The 24523-nt window shown below is 42.0% G+C and overlaps 1 protein-coding gene across 1 annotated transcript; it reads right to left on the bottom strand.

Moving 5' to 3' along the window:
* Window positions 1–20116: 20116 nt before the first annotated feature.
* LOC106393058 lies at window positions 20117–21215 on the bottom strand. The gene is made up of 2 exons (XM_013833810.2): window positions 20673–21215; window positions 20117–20215 (listed from the first exon to the last, which is right to left on the bottom strand). The coding sequence occupies exons 1-2, from the start codon at window positions 21213–21215 to the stop codon at window positions 20117–20119; spliced, it is 642 nt and encodes a 213-aa protein (XP_013689264.2).
* Window positions 21216–24523: the final 3308 nt, after the last annotated feature.

Raw genomic sequence — 24523 nt, forward strand, 5'->3', positions numbered from 1 at the left:
ATTTTGCATTAAATATTTGATCGCAGCGTGGTCAGTATGAACGATGACGCGCGAGCCAACCAGGTATTGGCGGAACTTTTCAAATGCATAAACTACAGCAAGCAATTCTTTTTCTGTTATTGCGTAATTTCTTTGTGCCTCGTCGAGTGTTCGACTGGCGTAGTAAACTGCATGTAGCTTTTTGTCTTTCCTTTGGCCTAGAACTGCTCCTACAGAGAAATCGCTCCCATCGCACATAATTTCAAAAGGAAGATTCTAGTCAGGTGCTTGTACGATGGGGGCAGTTATCAGGGCTTTCTTTATCTCCTCGAAAGATTTTACGCATTCTGGTGAGAAGTCGAATTTAACTTCTTTACAGAGGAGGGAGGTGAGAGGTCTAGCGATTTTGCTAAAATCTTGTATGAACCTCCTATAGAATCCGGCATGCCCGAGAAAACTTCGCACATCTTTTACGTTTGTGGGTGCATGCAGGCCGGTCATTACCTCAATCTTTGCCCGATCTACTTCTATACAAGCAGTGGACACTTTATGTCCTAGGACGATTCCATCGTTAACCATAAAGTGGCATTTTTCCCAATTTAGAACGAGGTTCTTTTCTTCACATCTTGCCAAAACTTTACATAGGTTATCGAGACAGTTTTTGAAACTGGATCCATACACAGAGAAATAGTCCATAAAAACTTCCATGAAGTCCTTAATCATGTCTGTGAAGATTGACATCATGCAACGTCGGAAAGTGGCAGGAGCATTACAAAGACCGAAAGGCATTCTACGGTATGCAAATGTTCCGTAAAGGCATGTAAAAGTTGTCTTTTCTTGATCATCAGGATGTATAGGGATTTGGAAAAATCCGGAGTAACCGTCAAGAAAACAATAGTATTGGTGATTTGCCAATCTTTCTAACATTTGATCAATGAAGGGTAAAGGGAAGTGATATTTCCTTGTGGCAGCATTCAACTTCCTATAGTCGATACACATCAGATTTCCGGTTACAGTTCGCGTTGGGATGAGTTCGTTTTTATCATTCTTTACCACAGTGATTCCACCCTTTTTTGGTACGACATGCACAGGGCTAACCCAATTGCTATCTGAAATTGGGTAAATGACACCGGCATCTAGAAGTTTGATTATTTCCTTTTTAAAAACTTCTTTCAAGTTTGGGTTTAGCCGCCTTTGGTCTCATCGGTCGATGGCTAGAGCAATCATTCGACATAATGAAGAGACAATCGATCGTTGGATCTGAAGTGCTGTCGATTGATATCGAGCTGGTCTCATCGGTCGATGTGCTGAGGAATTGTCTACTCAGATCTCTTTTTTTTTTTTTTTTAAATAGCTAACTAAAACACAATATTAGTAGAACCTCCCCAAGACTTAAACAACAACACTGTGACATGTGTTATCAGTCTAAGATTGGTGGGAAAATAAATCATAAGGACAATATTTAACAAGGTGAAACGTTATACCTGATCGCTAATGGTGAGCGTCGATCGACACAATTAAGTGGTGCTCGATCGATACTCGTGATGCTTTGTCGACCGACAATGGCCTGTTGTCGTCGATCGCTGCAGGTATATCAACTCTTCTTCCTTGGATCTTTTTCCTGTAACCTATCATAAAAAAAACACTAAAAGTCAGTAAAAGATAACTAATAAAACAATTTTTTTCGATGAATAGTGTTCTGCTACGGTAACGCTCCTACAGTAACTTCCGATTTTCTCCTACAGTGTCGATAGATTTGTTTGCTACAGTAACTTGACTGTGGAGATCTGATTTAGTCCAGATGAGGATGAGAACAAGCTCCAAAAAAAGTCTCAATTTATACTCTCTGAAGCTTTATCATTCTTGTGTGAAAACCTCCTCCATAGACTTTTCTCCTTTCTCTATCATCTCAGCAATAAGGAGTACTCGATCCTTTGCAAATGGTTTTGAGAAGCATCTGCTGTGCACTCTGGATTTCCTGACACCATCTGAGAAGCGAGGGATAAATGATAACCGAGAATCACCCTTGATCTTTTTTCTCTTCTTCCAATTCCTCCTCTTCTTTCCCCTAGACTTGTCTGATCGCGTGATGGTATCTCCATTCCTAAGATTTCCACACACATCGAACTCTTTCTTCTATGATACGCGTCCAGTGTCGATCGATGGAGAAGTGGTAGCCTCGATCGATGCCTGATTGTTGATGTCGTTCGATGGTATCCGGTCGGTGTCGATCGATGCTGCTATCGCTGGGCTCTTATTGACTTCATCTCTAAATCGCAACCCTCTATGAGAAGCTTCTACGTGCTGATGATCATCCAATACCTCAATGTAAGAACTCAGATGTGAACCTTTATCTGGTGGAATAGGAAATTAAACTTCAAATACTGCGCATGGAACCACAATCTTCACAGGGTCATGTATCCTCTTCACTCTTTTGTGAAACCCAGCAACTTCTTCTGCGCATATAAGTGGTCTCAGATGTTTGGATTCAGCATTGTGTGAAGCCTCAGACTCGTGCACTCTTTCCTCAACTTGTTCTAGCTCGACTATGTAACTGTGCGGTTCGTCCAACAATGGGTGTCGATCGATGCAATCGGGTGGGTGTCGATCGATGATGGAGTGTGGGTGTAGATCGATGCTACCTGATGATTGTCGATCGATGATATAGGGTGGGCGTTGATCGATGATGTGGGGTGGTTGTCGATCGATCCCATCAGGTTGGTGTCGATCAATGCTAGCCTTTCGTGAAGTTTCTAGATCTCCTCTCGAAGTATGCTGATCGTCATCAAGCTTCTTCTTCGAATTATGATCCATATCTTCAAGTCATTCCTCCAGCTCCAAGAAGTCTTCCATAGTGAATTCTCTACTCGAATCCAAGTCTTCAAGCTTTTCTCCATCTTCCAACTCCAAGAACTCTTCTAGCTCCAAGAAATCTTCCATGGTGATTTCTTTGTCTCCATCTGAGGTAGGATCACCACTTGATATATCAATGCTCTTCTGTGTCGAGTCTGTGATGTCCTGAGGACAACTCGAACTTTCAGGGATTTCAAGTGGTCTCGTTCTGAAACAAGAGTCTCCATCGATCGATGATGGGATTGTGTGGGCGATCGATTCTGAGGTCATTTCGTCGATCGATGTTGAGGTCGTGACGTTGGTCAACGATGAGGTCGTACGGTAGATCGGTGTTGCGGTGCTGGTGTCGATCGTTTTTGTAGTGCCGATCAACATTGATGTGTTGGTGTCGATCGATGTCGCAGGCGTTGTATCGATCGATGTTGAGGTCGGATCACTAGTCTCAGCTTTGGCTGCTCTGCTTGGCTCTACAAATCCATGTTGTTCATCCCTTTTTGCGATAATGTCGTCGAGCAGCTGTATTGGAATCATATACTCCTCATCTAACGATGCAAGGAACTTGTCCCATTTATCATTTTTCTCCTTTTCTCGAGTTGCTTCAGCATCATCAAGAAATTTGTAAAGGAAGGCTCTTTCAATGTCATCCCAGCTGGTTAGAGATCCTGGTTACAGTTGACTGAACCATCTAAATGCATCTCCAGAGATAGAATAGGGGAAGATCTTGCAGAGCATGTGGTATTCAGACACTTCATTCTGCTCACTCCTTGACACGAGATCCCCAAGCTCTTCGATGTGGTTTCTAGGATCTTGGTGAGGAAGACCCTGGAAGGGGTCTTGACCTACCCAATCATACCACTCTCGAGGCTCAGCTCAAAATCATTCATCTCAGCAACAACAATCACATCAGGGATCACAGCACCCTAAGGATTAATCAACTGTCCTGCGCTATTGCGAGTGCGACCTTCTTCGTCTCTTAACATCCCATTCTCATCGACCTTAAGTATGAGCACTTCGATCTTCTCTGTCTCCCCGCAAATGGTGTCATTTTTCACCGGATGAACAGTGTTTGGATGAACAGTGTTCGGATGAACAGTGTTCGGGTGAACAGTGTTCGGGTGCCTGATAGAGGGTGCCTGATAGAAAAGTGTCGCAGTGAACAGTGTTGATCAACGCGAGATGAACAGTGTCGATCATCCCGCGTCGATCGACGCAGAATGAACAGTGTTGATCGACGGTGGATGAACAGTGTCAATCGACACGGGATAAATAGTGTCGAGATGAACAGTACCTTGATGAACAGTACTGGGATGAAAAGTACCGTGGTGAACAGTGTTGTCTGACACAAGTTGGATAGTGTCGTTCGATGCTTGGTTCACGCCGTCGATCGATGCTGCTTGGAGGGTGTCGATCGATGCTTCCATCGTAGACTTACGGATCGTGCGTGAATCAGCAGACTCCTTCTTTGAAAAACCCCAGAAATCCTCTCTTCATTGTTGTCCCTGGTACTGAGATTTATGTACCTGGAACAAAAGAAAATTTTTTATCAGTTTTTTGAACAATAGTAAAATCTAGACTAAATCTAACTAAACAAGATTTAATGGCGATCAAAGCTCCCCGGCAACGGCGCCAAATTTGATATCACTCAAATTACCCTAAGGAGTGATTTATACTCTCTCAAATACGAGGTTGAGTTGTAGTACTTAGGGATCGAATCCACAAGGAGCTAGGGAACCAATTAGATCTAACAGTTATATGATTTAGCTAGGCTAATAGGTTTAAAGTAGTAAATAAAGATAACAAAGCAGTAAATAAAGCAGTAAACAAGTTGAACAAGACAATTGTTCAGCTTGGCAGAGAGTTGTTTGATGGAAGGATGGTTGCTAGATCTAGGGTTTCCATTCAGGTAATCAGGATTATAATGATATAGAGGCTAATTGTTGCTCACAAGATATTTTAGAACTCAACTAGGAGTACAAATCTAACAACTTTCATTGTATAGACAGTCTAATATCCAGATCTTGGATCACAACTCTCGTTTATTGATCACAAGAAAGTGTCGATCGATTATTCTATAGGAATATCGATCGATACACCTTTCACAATATCAATCGATTAATCTATTGGATCATCGATCGATATCGCTTCTAGCAAGCTTTACGATCGGTTTGAATATGTGTTCACTAGGGTTCCTAAATCAACTCTCGTATTTTTCTAGCAATCCTAGCTCAATAGAATTCAGTTCATAGAAAAGACCAAGCGTTCGCAATTGTGCCTAATGATTCTAACATCAGGGTTCTAGTTCATGACTCTAGAACACAAGCAGTAAGAACAATCCTATGATGAATATCACAACTTAGCAGTTCTATATTTTGGGCTAATCCTTCATAACCTATCTGAACCCTAAACCTAACAAGGGGATCTATTCAGACATGAGGTTTGTCACACAAATCATAGATGAATAGATGAAAAGCATAAATAATATAAAACCAAAACCAATGGAGTTCCTGGAGGACTCTGATGGAGTTCCTGAAGGACTCTGATGGAGTTCCTCCCTTTTCTCCTAACTAATAGAAACAATAGAATAAAGCTTAGATAGCGTGTAGCCTTTAACAATGGCTTAGAAATAACATAAATAGGGTTTTAGGTCGTCCAAGAGCATTCTGGTAATTTATTGTTACTTTAGGGCTTCAGTCGGTCATAAAATATGCTCGGCCCACATTCTGGCATCGATGTCGATCGATGTCAAGATTTCTTCATAGATCGACATACGTTCCTCTTCTCAACAACTTCCTCTCGCGAGGCAGACTGGCCACTCTTCAGTAAAACATGCATAACTTCTGCTACTGGAGGCTGATTGACCTCAGACCGGCGGAATTGGAAAGGTAACTCAAAGCTCTATCTTTTGCCACAATATGGACTCAATCTAACGGTTGGAAGGTTTCCATCCATAGCTATCTGACGCGCCTATCCAGTTATGCACCTCAAAAGGCTCCAAAATCACTATATTTCTCCAGAACGTACCTGAACCTGTAAATACTCTAAATAGACTCTATACAGTAGTAAATATATATTAAAAAACTTATAGACCATGGCTAAAAGTGGGTAAAATCCATGGTCTATCAAGAAGGTAGCAACTGTTAGAGCTTTCGAGAAGATGAATGAAAAAAGAGGAAATGAAGTAGAACCTGAAAACGGGCCACAATTAGCCAAAATCAAGGAAACCCTGGATTCACTTCATTCATTTTTATCGAAACAAAACCAATCCCGAACATTCAAGATAGAAGAACATATCCCGTCTGATCTTGAAAGACAAATGGAATCCATCGATAAGATTTCCTTGTAGGATAAGGATTCTGAGTCTAACGATAGTAGTTTTACTTGGAAATATGATACAGCTGTTGGACAACAGAAATAAAAAGCAAAATCTAGGTTAAACCAAGCTTTTAAAGAAAATCGAATAATGGCCTCCAATTTGGAACAAAAAATAGATACAATTTACTATGAGCTAATAAAAAAATTTGAAGCTCTACGTGAACATATTAAGAGATTAGATAGTCAGGTAGCACAAAATGCGATATCCATCAGGAGAGAACAAGGACTTCTCCCAGGAAGGACTGGCGTTAATCCCAGACGTCAAGTCAGTGCTGTCATATTAAGAAGCTGCAAACGCCTTACCCCTAACTTGAAAGAGAGCATTACCCTAGTAAATCTGCTGAAATCGAGGAAATCGGAAAGAGTAAATCTAAAAAAATCCCGCTGGATGATCTCGAACCGTCCCCGGTCATCAGATGTGCATCGATTATAGGAAGCTAAACGCTGCCACTAGAAAAGATCATTTCCCATTACCTTTCATAGATCAGATGTTAGAGCGGCATGCGAATCACCAATATTATTGCTTCCTTGGCGGATATTCCGGATTTTTCCAAATCCCTATACATCCGGATGATCAGGAAAAGACAACTTTCACATGCCCCTATGGCACATTCGCTTATTGTAGAATGCAATTTGGCCTGTGTAATGCCCCTGCTACTTTCCAAAGATGCATGATGTCGATCTTCACGGATATGATAGAAGATTTCATGGAAGTTTTTATTGACGATTTTTCAGTCCATGGATCTAATTTTTAAAATTGTCTCAACAATCTATGCAAAGTATTAGCCAGATGCGAAGAAAAGAACCACGTCCTAAATTGGGATAAATGCCATTTCATGGTCAAGGTATAGAAGTCGATCGTGCTAAATAGAAGTCATGACTGGTTTACCGGTACCCATGACTGTAAAAGACGTGAGAAGTTTCCTCGGACATGTTGGATTCTAGACCCCTGACAGCTTGTGGGAACCAAAATTCACACTATCGATTTCGGTAAATTAAGGAAATCCAGGAAACCCTAACTTTCTCTCAGGTCCTGGATTCTATGCGAGAGCCAATGACAAGTGACCAAATAAATGCAGAAAATTTGAAAAGATAACCAAATGAAATTAAAAAAAAAGTTGATCTTATTTCGAAAAGCGTAAGAGTGTTGCGATTATTACAAACGATTATAAAAGTATCGGCCGCAAGAGCTGTCAGAGAGTTGCCCAGTTCTAGCAACCTAAAACCTTAAACCTAGTTGAGTAGCAGCTCGATAACAACAAACGCAAAAGACATGAAAAAGGTTTTGTTGATTTTCGGACTGAACCTTATGAAAGGCGGCCTACGTACCCTTTTCGAGTATCAAGCCGAACGTAGTTCAACTGAAATAATGGAACAAGAGATCTAAATTCCTGTGCGAGTTCGTCTAGTAACCGAGTGCAAGTCATAGAAACAGAACATGTCGAGAATAATGCCGAAAGTTTCTAAGTGCAGAGAGTTCTAGAGTCTAAAAGAATCGTCCCCTGCGCTTCTTGCCTTGGCTCCCTTTATAATGCCTTCAAGGTCGGCCGTCCTTCCTTTTCTCCCCTTGATTCAAGTTAATCTCCTCGCGGAAATATTCCATTTTTCCCGATCTTCATGATTATTCTTTTAAACTTGACATTCATCTCCAGACTTGACATTTATCTTCAGACTTGACATTTATCTCTTCTCGCGAATATTCGATAAACCGTCATAGTGACTTTCGGCTGATTATCGTAAAAAATTGTAAGTGGGCTTTTGTCGCGTTTTAGACACTTTGGGCCATTTTCCGACTAAAAACGTTTGTACGACTTCTTTCAGAAGAATAGCCTTTAGTACGACGTCGGTTTTATGAAATAGCGGAAAGCAATCGTATAGTCGAGATAACTATGGTGTTAAGTTAACTGTCATCGTTTTATACAAACGATTCGAACTTATATGTGAAAATAAGTGTTTGTCATTTTTATCGTAAAGTTTCAATGGTAACTCCGATCAATACGAAACAAGGGACAGTTTGATTGAAACCCGAAAGAGGGAGTTCCGGAGACGAGAGTGCACAGTGTGGGACTGATCAAACTCGCCTAATGGCGAATTGGACAAGACTTATCCAACTCTCCATTGGCCGAGTTGGAAGTGGTTCATCCAACTAGCCCAACGGTGAGTTGGATTTTTTGATCCAAGTCGCCATTGGGTGAGTTTGGCTTGGTTATCCAACTTCCCTGATGGCGGGTCGGACGATTCTGGTTTGGTTGTTCCGATGCTCGGGAATTCTCCGTTTGATGGGTTGAATGATCCCTTGCGAGGAGCTCGTCGTACAATAGTCTTTAAAATAAGATGTTTTAGTTTTCTGTATTTTTATTTTCTTTTTAGAAAGGTTTCTTCGGAACTTTTCGACATTGATTTCGTCGTTACCGATTTTGACCCCAATAGAGCTCTCATGTGCAAAGATATTAAGTTCGATTTCACACCAGACTGCTTAAAATCTTTTGAGGAAATAAAATCAGCCTTAATTACCACCCCCATCGTACAAGCTCCAGATTGGAGTCTTCCTTTCGAAATTATGTGCGATTCAAGTGATTTCGCTGTCGGCGCAGTTCTAGGTCAGAGGAGGGAGAAAAAGCTGCATGTTTTCTATTATGCTAGTTAAACTCTAGATGACGCCCAACGGAACTATGCAACGACGGAAAAGGAACTACTTGCTGTTTTTTTTGCATTTGAAAAATTCGTCAATACTTGGTCGGTTCAAAAGTAGTTGTTCACACCGACCACGCTGCATTGAAATATTTGATGCAAAAGAAAGATGCAAAGCCAAGACTTTTGCGGTGGATCCTACTACTTCGAGAATTTGACATTGAAATAAAAGATACAAGAGGAGTAGAAAACGGAGTCGCGAATCATCTTTCCCGGATAAGAGTTGAGGATGATATCCCTATAGACGATTTCCTACCAACGGAAAATGTCTATAATATGGACTCAACGTTTATTGGTCAAATATGTCTCAAATCTGAGGAGCCGCCGATCGACACCAAATATTATTTGTCGATCGACGCCCCGGAGAACCAACAACTCGTCTTATCCCCAAACAAAGTCACTATTGATTTACAAATCAACGTTGCTTGTAACCCACTGGATTCTGAATCAGATTATTCCGGAGGAAGAAGTTTGGATTGAAGGGTGCACACGATAGATAGGAACATCCCAGATTGACCTTGGTAGGCTCACATAATAAATTATCTCGCTGATGACGTAGAGCCAGAATCTTTTAGAGGATATACAAAAAAAAATTCTGTGAGAAATCCGGAGATATTATTAGGATGAGCCTTACCTTTATAAGCATTGTTCAGATGGAATATATAGATGATGCATTGCATAAATTGAAATTACGGACATTCTATTTCACTGCCATGGTTCCGACTATGCTGGAAACTTTGAAGCCTTTAAGACAGTACCAAAAATCCTACAAGCAGGGTTTTGGTGGCTACGAATGTTTCGCGATGCTCATGCATACATTGCACAGTGCGACAGATGCCAACGAATAGGAAAAATCAGCAAAAGACATGAAATGGAACATAATTTTATCCTAGAAGTAGAAGTCTTTGATTGCTTGGACATTGATTTCATGGGCCCCTTTCTTTCTTCGTATGGGGACAAATACATACTGGTTTCTGTAGACTACGTGTCTAAATGGGTTAAAGCCATTGGTTCACCGACAAATGATGCAACAGTTGTTATCAAACTCTTCAAGAGCATTATTTTCCGAGATTTGGAGTTCCTCGAGTCGAAATAAGCGATGGTGGCACCCAGTTTATAAACAGATCCTTCGATAGATTGCTCAAAAAGAACGGAGTTCACCATCGGGTAGCCACACCCTACCATCCATAGACAACTGGACAAGTGGAAGTTTCCAATCGCCAAATCAAAGAAATCCTTGAAAAGAACGTAGGAACCATTAGAAAAGACTGGTCTAAAAAGTTAGATAACGCGCTTGGACCTATAGAAAAGCGTTTAAAACACCATTAGGTACCACACCATTCCATTTACTATACAGAAAATCTTGTCACCTGCCGGTCGAGTTAGAACACAAAGCAGCTTGGGCATTAAAACTGACCAACTTCGACATTAAACCAGCTGCAGAAAGGAGACTGATTCAGCTTAAATGAATTAGACGACATTAGACACCTTGCTTATGAAAATTCAAAGCTGTATATGGAAAGGACGAAAGCCTATTATGATAAGAAGATCATATCCAGACACTTCGAGCCAAATGACCAAGTACTCCTGTATAATTTCCGACTGACATTATTTCCTGGAAAACTCCGTTCTTGCTGGTCCGGATCCTTCACAGTTATGGAAGTTAGAGCTTAAGGAGCTATTACTCTGATAAGTAATGAAGGAAATGAAGTCACAGTAAATGGAAAAAGAGTTAAACACTATTGAGCCAAAGCACTCATACCGGACAGTCGAACTCTGCGACTGGATAATCCAATTGCTGACTAGTTTCATCTAAAAGTCAAGCTAACGACTTAAAATAGGCGTTGAGTGGGAGGCAACCCACCACTAATTTTAAATATTTTAGTATTAGATTTCAAAAAATTATATATATATATATATATATATAAAATAAAATATATATCTATATAACGATAATAAAAAGAATAATACAACATATAAACAATATAAAATCAAAATTTTTGAAACGTCGATCGACGACGGAATCACTGCATCGATCGACGCCAGTTGTTGAGTCACGGACTATATAACTCGACACTTAACAAAACAAAAAATTAGAACCCGAAAACCCTTCGAAACAATCGCCCCACAATGTTTCTCCTTTCTCTCAACCGATTTCGATTAGTCCTCCACCAAATCTACGTAATTTTCAATCGTCTATCTGTTTAGCTCACTAAAACAACCAGATTTCAAGGTGTGAGCTCTAAATTTTCTATCTTTTGCATACTCTAGGGTTGATATGGAAATTTAGCTAGGATTGATGATTGTGTGCATTCTAAAACGAATTAGGTTAATAGAAAAATAGGGGAATAATTTTCGGGAGTTCGTCTTGATATCCATAACTTAAATTGTTGAAATTGCGATCGACTGAGTTTTTTCAGGTTCTGCGGATGAACATCGATCGATGTTCCTAGCTATACATCGATCGATTATCCATCCACACCGACAATCGATGTCGTGATCGCTTCATCGATCGACATCGACCACTGTTGTATGATCATCGCTAGCTTCTTGCTTTCATTTGTTTTCTTCGAATGCAGATGATCAAACGCAGTACAAAGAGACGCCATGACAATGCTTAGACCTCCTGCACGCAGCCAGAACCGATCCCCGCTCGGGATCCTTGGCCAAAATGAGAGCAGGATCACATTCAGAAATTCGGGAGCTACGCTAATCCCCGCACTGCTGTTAGCTAGGAGCAGAGATTGCACCCATCGCCAATTCTGTTATGATTGGGATGACTATGACATCCTCTTCTACCACGCTTGGCAGGATGTGACTATCGAGCCAACGCATTTCATCGATTGGGACTTTGTGAGGCAGCTAGGACTCGAGAGCGACGTGAAGGAGATGATCACAGAGTTGGGTGTCGGCCACATGGCAACGAACACACACGATCTCTCTCCCGATTTGGTGAGGCAGTTCATGGAGATAGTGCAGGTCAGCAACGCCAACGAATGGGTGAAGAGGGCAAGCGAGGGTGTTCTGACCTTCTTCATCCTAGGCATCAGACACATGATTCCTCTGCCGATTTTCTGTGACATCTACGGATTTGAGTGCCGCAACAACATATACTGTGCAGTACCCGCATTTCCAGGACAGTCAGCTTTATGGGGACTCATTGCTTCTGGACACTTCGAATCAGGGACGGCGACTCAGACTGACATTCGCCATCCTACTCTGCGCTACTTCATCAAGGTCCTTGCCAACACACTGTTGTGCAAGATGGAGCCGAACAAAGTGCGAGTACAGGAACTCACACTTTTGTTCAGGTCAGTGAGAGACTTGGTGGATATTGGCGATCTGCAGGACGCGATGGAGGACCGTTCGGTCAACTTAGGAGCTGTGTTTGCTGAGTATCTGACCAAGCTCAAGATGAAGCCGATGAAGGGCACGAGCACCAAGAGGGAGACAGTGGGGAGCTTGATTACTCCTATCTTCAGGCACCTGGGCATCAGGATGAATGGAGTCACCGTCATAAGGACTAGACTTTTCTTAGATGCAGCTCACCTCACGAGCACACAGTGGCTCAAAGAGGGATGTTACTGGAGCTATGTGGACGAGGACAGTGGACATCTGCTTGAGTTACCTCAGCAGACGGTTACAGAATTCGACGGCGACGTCACCAGGCTTGCGTTCCATCTAGACCCCATCCTCCATCAAAACCTGGCGCACCATACCCGGAGCAGCAGCCGCACAGCCCTAGCCAGACGTCCCCGGTTTCCCACACATCCCGGACATTTTCATGAGTGATCATGGCGATTTCCAGCGCGTTGTTGTGGACGCTCTTCACACCATCTGGGCGAGAGTGTCATAGTGCCGCTACGTTACGAGAGGGAGGGTGCATGCACGATCTCCATCCACTGCAGGACCCTCACGCCAGCCAGAGGATGCCGCCGAGGATGACACCGATGAGGACTAGTCTTCATCTTTCTATCCCTTATCTACTTATGTTTTATTTTTATTTTTCAGACTATTAGGATTTATGCTCGAACTTATTTTATCATGCTAGGACTTGAGACTATCTATTGCCTAACTCTCACATGTGTTTGGATTGTCTGATAGAGCTAATATAGGTGATGATTTAGACTATTGTTCTATATTTTGCTTGAGGACAAGCAAAATGATAAATCTCGGGGAGCTGATATGCCTTGGATTTTACCCACTTTTACCCATGATTTACATATGTTTGTAGAGTATTTTATATGCATTTTGCAGTCTTTTAGAGTATTTACAGGTTCAAGTACCTATTGGAGTAAAATAGTGATTTTGGGGCAATTTGGAGGTTTTATGGAAGCATTGCCAAAAACATCAAACCAGAGTCGATTATTGAAGAAAATATCGATCGACGGATCAATATCAACGTCGATCTACAGCGAGCCATCCGCGAAGAAAACTTGAGGAAATTACGATTTTTACCCAGAAGTTCCAAGATTTGCACCTTAAGTCCATGGCCGCCGGTTAGGCTATTTATTAGGGGTTTTCATGTTTTACCTAGACACAGACTTTTAGAGAGATACATTTTTGGAGGAAATCATTTTCTACACTTAGGAAGAGAGCTTAGGATTGGAGAGAGCGATCTGAACTTCATAAACAGAGAAGATCTTAAGCTCGCTTGTTCTATTACTCTACTTTGTTTGCTTTTCATATTTATATCATTGAGTATTATTCAGACCATCGTAATGTTTCTAATGAATATGTTTGAGTAGTCTTACTGTTAGATTTAGGGTTCTTTAAAGGTTGATCTATGTACTGTTGAAATGAATATTAATTAGGATATTAAATAGTTCTTCATCTAGTTGTTATTACTGCTAAGTCTAGGCTTGATCACCCTGAACTTAGATCTTAGGATTAATTGGCACAAGCAGAAGCTTGGTTAATTACCTGAAACTAAACTAGTATGATCTAATTAACTAGATACACACGGAAGCTGGTCTAGGAGATTAGAGAACCTATCAAACCCATTCGTAAAGCCTGCTAGAATAAACATCGATCGACGTAACGACAGTTACATCGATCGACGTTTTGAAAATTGTATTGATCGATATTCATATAGAACATCAATCGACACTTTCTCATGATTAACAAACGGAAGTTGAAATCTGAGATCTAGACAAATGAAAGTTGATAGATTATAACTTAAGTTTGAGTTCAAGAACAATTGATATTTATAAACCCCTAATAACTCATATAAGGCATACTTATCATACGTGAGAAATCACCTGAATCTAGCTATTCTTATTTAATTGTTTTAAAATCTAAAACCAATCATCTGAACAACTAGCTTGTTCACCAAACCTTAGCTTTATTTACTGCTTTAATCATAACGGTCTAGCATTACTTCGAAGACTACAAATCTATTGTCTAATCTTAGAGTCTCTGTGGATTTGATCCCTAAGTACTACAACTAAACCTTTTATTTGAGCGAGTAAATCACTCATTAGAGTAATTTGAGTGATATCAATGTTACTACGGTCATTCTCAGATTCTTCAGCTCCATAGACATGTCTTTTGCAATGAATTCAACAATCTTAATTCTAATATCCAAGTTCATAGCCACTAATATCAATATCAACCAATCTCATAATGTAAAAAAAATTATAAAGTCATTTCAAAGATTCTAGTGGAAAAGGTTAAGCCTCTTCTTCCTAATATCATTATGTAAAATTATTTTTCTTCTATTAAGGGAAGGCTACTACTTGAAAAACTGCTTGTTAGCTTCAAAGATTCTGAGTGGAGATCATTAAAACATGGGTTCTAAAGGACTGACCTTGAAAGATGACATTTCAAAGGTTTTTTACTCGTTTAAATGGGACTTTGTCCTTTCTTGACTCACTACCCTCAACTTTCCTCCAACTTTCATTTCTTAGGTCAATATTTTTTAACTTCTCCAGCATATTCGGTGGACATCAATGTCTCCCTTCACGACTTCTTGCGTGGTAATCATGGACTCTGACAAAGGAACCCATTAGGCCCTTACTTATTCAGACTGGCTATAAGAATCGTTTCTCATAACCTAAACAAAGCGGCAGAAGATGGGATTATTAGCTATCACCCAAAAATGCAAGGACTTAAAACTTACACATTTGTTTTGCTGATAATTTACTTATTTTCTCATATGGCTCCCTCTCTTCCATGGTGTTATCTCAGTACTCTCTGAATTTCAGATGCTTTCAGGCCTTGCCATCAGCACTCAGAAATCCTGCTTCTTCCAAGCTGGTCTTTCAGCCGCGGAGATCGCCTCATTGTCTCCTCATCGGGTATTTCCCAGGTTTCCTCCCCATGAAATATCATTTCTTGCCTCTCACACTAAAAAGCTCGCACTCCTTAACTGCGAGCCCTTGCAGCAAAATAGAAGCAAAAATGGGTAATAGTCAGCAAAGCGGTTTCGTTTGTTGGAAGAAACTCAGTTATTTCGGGATCTTAAATTTTTGGTGTGCATCATTTGTTATACCGAAAGAATTTATTTCACAAATGAATTATCTTTGTGACTCACTTTTGGAAGGGGTCAACTGAAGGAAATCACCAATGTTGCTTTGGAAACGGTAATCTCAAGAACCTTGTAGTCTGGAATAAAACATGCCTCATGAGGCTCTTGAGGATGCTATTATTCAAGCAAGATTCGGTTTGGGCTGGTTGGATTCACCAAAGTGTCATCAAAGACAGGAATTTCTAGTAATTAAAAGAGTCCCACTCTCATACTTGGCTATTCAAACAACTGCTTCGTTTCAAAAGATGAGCTCAATCGCACAGTGGTAAGGCTTCCATCCATAGCTAAACCTCTGACGCGTCTGTACAGTCGTGCACCTCAAAAAGCTCCAGAATCTCCAAAGTTCCAAAAACGTACATGAACCTGAAAATACTCTAAAACCGACTCCAAACACATGTAATAGACATTAAATAGGACCTATACTATGGCATAGAATGTGGTAAAATTCGTAGTATATCACTCGGCCAGAGGTAATCTTGTGATTTGTGGAAACTTCTGGCCCAAGCCCGATGTCTAGAAATAAATTTGGTCTGTCTCACGCAGGTGTCGATTGACACTAAGGATAGTATCGATCAACATTCCTTCTATATCTCTTTTCTGTCTTCTTTGAACAGCTACGAATTTCTTCATCTTTAAGATCCAAAATGCTCTATAATCTCCAAAATGCTCTATAATTTCCACAATGCTCCAAAACACACCTAAACATGAAAAAACTCTAAAATAGACTCCAAACACAAATAATAGACTTTAAAAAGGACTTATACTATGGCTAAAAACTTATACTATGGCTAAAAATTAATAAAATTCATAGTATATCCACTCCCCCAGACTTATCATATGCTCGCCCTCAAGCAAAACATAAAATAGTCATGTGAAAGATGTTTGAAAATCACACGAATTCACCTTTCTTTAAAAACACTACATCCACTTCTGCAATGTTGCAAGCCACATCGAATAAATGCCAAATTCAAAGGAACTTCCATGTACTTTAACCTTAGCTTAGCAACCAGCCCACAGCTAAACTGATAGCGCCTGGCATACCTCTCTACTGGCCTCGTTTCTGCAATAAAGGTGTTGGCTAAATCTTGGGAGTATCGGTCACTGAACACATGGACTCTTACTCAAGCAAGGATCTGAATACACAGGCATTCTTCTATGGTTCATTTCCTCTCTCTTCTATCTTCGAATCTTTATTTTTTATTTCTTTTCTCGATGAACAGTATCATTCATGTTCATCTTTTTTTTCTCTCTTTTTCAGCTCTGTAAAGTGTAAGCGGATAATGGGGTCGCATGAAATTTTTCTATCCCTTTAAATCTTTGGAAATCATCTCAATCTTTTTTTTTCTTAGATCACGAAGAGAGGTGAGAGGGGAACTAGAAACACACTGACTTTTACCTTCCAGACTTGCAGGAGGAATCCGATCCAGTGTATACCAAGCTCCAAAACAAGTGTTTGTTGTTGATTAAGGTTGGAAGTCAACTTTGGTTCCTTCAGACATTCTATGTAGGTGTGGATATTACTAGCAGGTGATCCAATTTGGTGTTTCCATTCAGTACACCCTGTAGTCGATAAATCTAAGAATTGAGCTAGAGAGTCGTTAGATAGTAAATAAAGTTGAAAAGATTCATCATCCTGAACTGCCTCTGTTTTGACTCACTAAAACAATAGAACTGACACTAAAATCAAAATAAAATACAATATTTGTAACTACTTCCCCTAAACTAGAAAAACATTGTCCACAGTACAGTATAAAATTGGTTAAAAATAAATCATATGTAAAAATTTAACAAGGAGAAACAGTTGTATCTGCCTTCTGATGCTAGTGTCGATTGACAAAATAAAGTGGTGATCGATACTTGTGATCTGTCGATTGACGTTGATCAGGTGTCGGTTGATGCTTATTTAGACTTGTCTTCCTCGTATCCTTTTTGACCTGAAATAAAATAATTTTGAAAAATCAGTAATAAATGAAAATAAAACCAAATTTAAAACTTACCTGTGGTTCTCTCTCATTCAGCTCTTGTTTATGGTCTTTAGTTGACATTTTGGAGGTTTTGGCTAGTATGGAGGTAAATGAGTACTTGTTGGGACACAAGTCTCAACATCTTCCTTGCTCATCTCGAACCAGGTACCAACAAAGATTTTTATGGCTTCTTCTCCTCTGGTTATTATTTCTTGCTGTCTCTGAATAATAGCACGGTCCACTTTCAGCTCCAGTTCTTCCATGCATTTGCTCAACCATCCAATAATGTTGTTGAGAGGGTATTAATTTTCATCCAGCCTTCTACAGAAATCATCAAACATCATCTCTTGGGCTGTAACAACTTCAGCAATCATCTCTTCAACATGATCTCACCTGGTAAATTCAGGTGGGTTCCAATAGCAAGATTCAGGACAACCAAGCTTCAAATGTTACTCATTATGTGGTAGGCTTAGAAAATGTCTTCCTACACTTTCAGCACCTCTCAAAAATTTCTGCTATATCAGCCTTAGAAACATTTATGATTCTCCCAACATTAGCTCGTGTGTTCCTCTCTTGGTCTCTGTAAACACCATACTCATCTGGTGCCATTACACGTATCATTCTTCTAGGAGTATTGGCGGCTTCTAGCATTAAAGCTTCTTGAATCGCATGAATTGCATAAATAGATAGAGTAAGAGATATTAGATTTTCAGTACAAATCTCTGAATGAGTTTTGATCTTCCCTCCAAACTATAAAGCTTCTACATAAATTTATTGGAAAAAAACATCTTATCCTAAATAATGGCTTAAAACTATAAATACTAGATATAAAGTCATCAAGAGGTAATTTTGTAATTTGTGCACAAGCCTAATTTCTAAAAATAAAGTCGGTCAGTTTCGCGCGGATGTCGATCGCCACTAAGGATAGTATCGATCGACACTCTTTATATATCTCGTTTCTGACTTCTTTGAACAGATACGAGTTTTTTTCATTTTTAAAGCTTCAAAATGCTTCATAATCTCCACAATGCTTCAAAGGACACCTACACCTTACACCTGAAAAATGCTAAAATAGACTTCAAACATATATAATAGATTCTAAAAAATGAATTATACTTTGGCTAAACATTAGTAAAATCCATAACATATCAGTGACAATTTGTCAACTTTGGGTCTACGCGCCATCTGACAACCTTCACTACGGCGGTTCAGCAATCGGCAACATATGGATCTCAACTTTGGTCCTTCGCGCCACCTGAAAACTTCATCGCCACAAGGCCTCAACATTTCTATCTACTAGTGTCATAAGCGAAAATCAAACCTTGTACTCTTACCACTCTTATGTTAGTTTAATGCACCAAAAGTTTTGCAAAAAAAAAAAAAAACATAAAGCCATTAAATGTTGGTTTTTATATAACGTGAACGTATCAAAAAAGTTTGATTGGTTAAATATTTGCTGTAGAAACTTCATAAGGAGTAAAAGTCTCAACAACCTAATCCCCAATTGGGACCAAAGTGTCGTTTCATCTTGTTTATTTGTTGTTTTGAAATTTGATCAATAGATAGAAATACAGAATTCTAATAGTTTTCTTTGAATGTAAATAAAGAATATACTGAAGAAGATGGTCAAAAGAAATAAATCCTTTGGGAGAAGAGAAGGTAACATCATCCTTTTGCCATTTTTATGTTGTTTATTCATTACCATAGTTCCAAATTGGTGTCTGTGAAATTATTTTATTTCTTGCCAATTAGTATTTTTTAGTAAATTGTGATATTAATCTATTAATAAAGTTCAAAATATTTTTTTTGTCACCACCATAAACAGACTCATATTGACTCAGTAAACCAAACGGATGACTCCGCATCCATGTGAACGATGCAAGACGGTTGACTCCTGACACTGCGTGCTAGGCTATCCGCTTTTGAATTTTTCGTCTGTGGTACATGAATGATCATTGATGTAATGGCCCTGGCCCGGTGATCCTTATCAAATACCATAATACAACTTATTTCATTCAATAACTCTTATTAAAACCAAATAGTCTTACATAAATCCGAACTCAACTTAAAGACTGAAATATCCAACGAAATCTTAAGGAAAATGTTTGGAAATAAAGAAAAGACTCGAGAAAACACTTGCACCATACGATCTTCTACTCCCGCTCCCTTTCGGCCATACCTGGGGAAAGAGGGGTGAGTACGGATTACTCAGTGAGGGCAGCTTCTGGAAACCCACGAACTCAACTCAGGAGAAGCAAGCAATCACAAGTCATGAGTTAATAAGATCTATTATGCGAAAATCAAACACCAGACCATGAACTAATGACACCTACTATGCATGTTTTTATATCCTGCTTCTCGCGGTTGGCTCGTCTTATCATTCCCCGTGGGTAGCTCTCGCTAGACCACTACCCCATAACCTGTGGGTGCCCCGTTGGACACTACCCCAAAGCTCCTATGGGTGCCTAGCGTAGAACTACTACCCAACGGCACACACCTCTTATACTCTATATGATCACCCAATCCCATACTTATCCTTAACGTCATTCACTTATCCATTCAAATTACGTCTCAACATCTTATCATCACTTCGTTGACAACCTAGCATGCCTAAAACTTCATCACAACCACACATACTACGTTTCATAACATCTAGATCTATCACATATCACATCAACACATACACACAAGTTCTAGATCTGATTAACAAAGGACTAAGTCCCATTGGTTACTCAACATGAGGCAAGTTCACAACCAAGTCTTCACCTTCGCTTATTGCTGTGGTAGATCTGGATTTAAAGTGAGAGAGACGGTCACTTCTTGGAATCTGGTTCATAAGAAGGGTTCACAAGAGAGAGGAGGGTTTAGGATCCGGCATTCCCAATGACATAGAACTAGAGATCTGGGTCTTACCTTGTGGTTCAGATTTCAGTTGCTTGCACGAAACCGAATCTAGGAGGCAACGGCTAGGTGCTCGGGTGCGGCGGCTCGGGCTTCACGGCCGGTGGGCGGCGGCTTGCTTCGGCGGAGGCGGGGTGGCGGTTGCGAGAGGCGGCGGCGGGGTTCTGCTCGGGCAGGGCTTCGCTTGCTGTCTCTCTTGTGGCTGAAACCCTAAGGGGGCTTCCCCTTTTATAAGAAGTGGAAGGGGTCATGTCTAGGGTTTCTCCTTCTTGGGCTTCCAGCACTTGAGTTTCATTTTGGGCCGGGCCCGGGATGTTACAATTCTCCCCCACTAGAAAGGAATTCGTCCCCGAATTCTGAATCGCGCCCCGATTCCTATCAACATTTTCGAATATCCCGGGGTAGTTAGCCTTCAGATAAAACTCCGGTTCCCACACATCCTCGTGGATCCCATCCCTCTGCCAGCGAACAAGCACCATCTTTTCTTTCCGTCCACGGTTATCCACTTCCTTTTCATCCACAATCTTTACTAGTTTGCTAACCAACGACAGGTTACGTTGCGCATCTGCAGGTGGATGCGGCAGGATTAGCTCGGGTTCTCGTACAACCTTCCGTAGCACTGAGACGTGGAATACATCATGGAAATCAAACAATTCCAACGGTAGTGCAAGCCGGTACGTGACTGTATCGATCATTTCTTTTATCACGTATGGGCCCATGTACCTGGGTCTCAACTTCTTCATCTTCCGGTTTGGGTCACTCCCTCGGAAGGTCCTCATTTTCAAATATACTTCGTCCCCTACTGCAATCTCTAGCTTCTTTCTGTGTTTGTCGGCGTAACTCTTCTGGCGGTCGTGGGCTATTTTCAATCTTTTCTTGAGGAGTTCCACTTGCTCAATCGTTTCTCCGACTAATTCCGGAGTCATATCTCGTTTTTCCCCCACTTCGGTCCAACATAAGGGGTTCGACAGGGTCGTTCGTACAGCGCTTCGTAAGGAGACGTTTCAATGCTCGCGTGGTAGCTGTTGTTATAAGAGAACTCCACTAGTGGTAGATACTCGCCCCATTTACCTCCCCATTCCAAGACACTCGACCTCAGCATGTCCTCAAGTGTCTGGATGGTCCACTCAGATTGTCCATCCGTCTGGGGATGGTAGGCGGTGCTAAGGTGAACCTTTGTTCCCAATGCCTTCTTGAAAGCCTGCCAAAAGTTTGAGGTAAACTTTGGGTCCCGGTCAGATACTATGCTTGCAGGTACCCCATGCAACTTCACTATCGTGCGAAGGTATTCTCGTGCTAAGTCTTCGGTCTTATCGGTGGTTCGTATGGGCAGAAAATGAGCCGTCTTGCAGTAGTCCTCCCGGGACTCCACGTTCTGCCTTAACCAACTGACAGGTATGACACCGGGCTATCCACATAGTAACATCTCTCTTCATTCCTTCCCAATGGTAGTACCGTTTCAGGTCCTTGTACATCTTCGTCCGTCCTGGGTGAATCGAGAATCGCGACTGGTGGACCTGCGCCAGTAACTCGTCCCTTAAGTTTCCTCCATGAGGTACGCCCACTCGGCCTTTAAACAGGATAGTACCATTCCCGACTGTACAGTACCCACTCACCTCCTTGTCGACCATCCCTTGGAGAGTGGAGTCCGTTTGCTGAGCCTTACTGATGCGACTCAAGAGATCAGCTTGTTCCACGACTTCCAACCCGACGCCCTCCTCATTTACTGTCGTCGCACAGAGGTGTAGGTTCGTTAGGGCCGTGACAAGTTCCTGAGTTTCCCTGGCTCTGGAAACATCTGATTTCCTCCGGCTTAAGGCATCTGCCACCAGATTTGCCTTCCCGGGGTGGTAATCGATGCCCATGTCGTAATCTGCTAACAGCTCCATCCACCTGCGCTGTCGTAGGTTCAAGTCCCCTTGAGTGAAGACGTATTTCAAACTCTTGTGATCCGTGAAAATCTGCACTTTTTCTCTGTACAGGTACGATTGCCAGATCTTAAGTGCGAATACCACCGCTGCTAACTCCAGGTCATGCCTTGGGTAATTAGTCTCGTGTTCCCGCAGTTTTCTGGACGCGTAGGCGATCACCCTCCCATCCTGCATGAGCACACATCCCACTCCAACTCCGGATGCATCGGTGTAGACCACAAATGGCACCCCAGGTTTGGGTAGAACTAGTATTGGGGCTCTAGTCAGTATCTCCTTTAGTTGTTTGAATCCCTCCTCACAAACCTCTGTCCATTCGAACCTAACCTCCTTACCCGTAAGTCGGGTGAGTGGCCTTGCTGTTGTGGCGAACCCTAGAACGAACTTACGGTAGTATCCTGCCAATCCGAGGAAGCTTCAAACTTCGGTGGCGTTACCCGGTGTTGGCCATTTCGTGATTGCTGCAATCTTCTCCGGGTCCACTGCTATCCCTGCCTCGGAAATCACATGCTCTAGGAACCCGATCTTACGTTGCCAGAAACTGCACTTGCTAAGCTTAGCGTATAATCTCTACTCCCTTAACTTGTCCAGTACTATACTCAAATGACGTTCGTAGTCCTCCCGGTTCTTGGAGTAAATCAGGATATCGTCGATGAAGACGATCACACAATGGTCCAGATAATCTCTGAAAATGTCATTCATTAATCCCATGAAAGCCGCCGGAGCATTAGTCAGCCCAAAGGGCATTACTACGAATTCATAGTGTCTGTACCGGGTACAGAAAGCCGTTTTCTTAATATCTCCTTCGTGAATAGGAATTTGGTGATAACCCGAAGCAAGATTGATCTTTGAAAATCATGTGGCCCCCTCCAACTGATCCATGAGTTAGTCTATACGGGGTAGGGGGTACTTGTTTTTGATGGTTACCTTGTTTAATCCTTTGTAGTCAATGCACAGTCGAAGGCTCCCATCCTTCTTTTTGACAAAGAGCACGGGCGCACCCCATGGCGAACTACTCGGGCGTATGAATCCCTTCTCCACTAGTTCTTCCAGTTGTTTCTTAAGTTCGGCCATCTCTGCCGGTGCCAATCGGTAGGGGGCCCTGGAAACCGGGGCGATTCCGGGTTCTAGCTCAACCGTAAAGGCATTATTTCGGTGAGGTGGGGGTCCGCGTAATGGTTCGAACACATCTGAATACCCCGCCGCTACCGGAATACTTCTCAGCTCTGGTGTTTCGGTCTCCCCCACCATTTCTATCATGGCTAGGAAGGCTTCTCCTCCTTTCCGGATTGCTTCTTCGGCATGAAACATTGATATTACGGATACCCCGGTCCTGGTTCTGATTCCTTTGTACACGATTTGTCTCCCATCTAGCGGTATTCGAACGCATGCCTTGGCACATTCGACTACAGCTCCATGTTGTGCTAGCCAATCCATTCCCAAAATCACTTCGTATCGCCCCAGTTCTAGCTCCAGTAAGTCCCCGGGTAGGTTCACTCCTGCGAGGATCACCGGCACCTCTTCGTACCTTCCCCTCGTCGCCATTTTCTCTGTTCCTGCAGTCTCGACTTCCGTCACAATGGTGTTGAAATTCCCCTTAAAGTTCCACTCACGTGTAAGTTTGGGACTTACAAAACTGTGAGTTGCCCCAGTGTCGAAGAGAGTGAATGTTGTCACAGCTCCGACCGCGAAAGACCCCGCGATTGGTTTGGCTCCATCATGACCCTCGACTGCGTACGCTCGTGGCCTTGCAGCTGGTCCTCTCTGCTGTTGGGGTTGCGCCCCTCCCGCATTCCCTCCTTGTTGTAATGGACAATCCCACGACATGTGTCCTTCCTGGCCACAGCGATAACAGCCTCTTCGATGGGCTTGTCTATCCTTCGGACAATCCCTCGCCATGTGACCGTGCTCACCACAGTTGTAGCATGCTCCCGCCCTGCACTCTCCTGAATGGAACCGTCCACACCTTCCGCATGGGGGTCTTGCCGGGGCAGGCTCGGTCGGGGGCGGTGCATCCCGGGGCCGTTTGGCACCCCGATTCTGGGAGGTCTGGTTTTGTCGCCGCTCCTCCTCAAGTCCTATTTCTTGTTCAGAGGCCTTCTTGATCAGTTCATGGACATCACGGTAGTCCCGCACGTTGCAGCTGTTTCTCAGTTCTTTCCTCATTCCCTTAAGGAACTGGCAGACTAAATCGTGGTCACTCAGGTAGTGACCCGCAAATCTTCGGAGTCGGTTGAACTCGTCCCCGTAGTCTCTCACGTTCCTTGTCCCTTGACGGATGTCCTGAAACTTGCATTCCATATCGT

Source organism: Brassica napus, chromosome C4, assembly GCF_020379485.1.
Source record: "Brassica napus cultivar Da-Ae chromosome C4, Da-Ae, whole genome shotgun sequence".
Classification (NCBI taxonomy): Eukaryota; Viridiplantae; Streptophyta; class Magnoliopsida; order Brassicales; family Brassicaceae; genus Brassica; species Brassica napus.

What these genes read in the sequence shown, in the direction of transcription:
- LOC106393058 (XM_013833810.2), bottom strand. Translation starts at nt 21,215, where the DNA reads ATGACTCCGGAATTAGTCGGAGAAACGATTGAGCAAGTGGAACTCCTC. An exon ending in ACCCCGGGATATTCGAAAAT is followed by an intron (nt 20,216 to 20,672) that starts GTTGATAGGAAT and finishes CTTATGAACCAG; the next exon opens with ATTCCAAGAAGTGACCGTCT.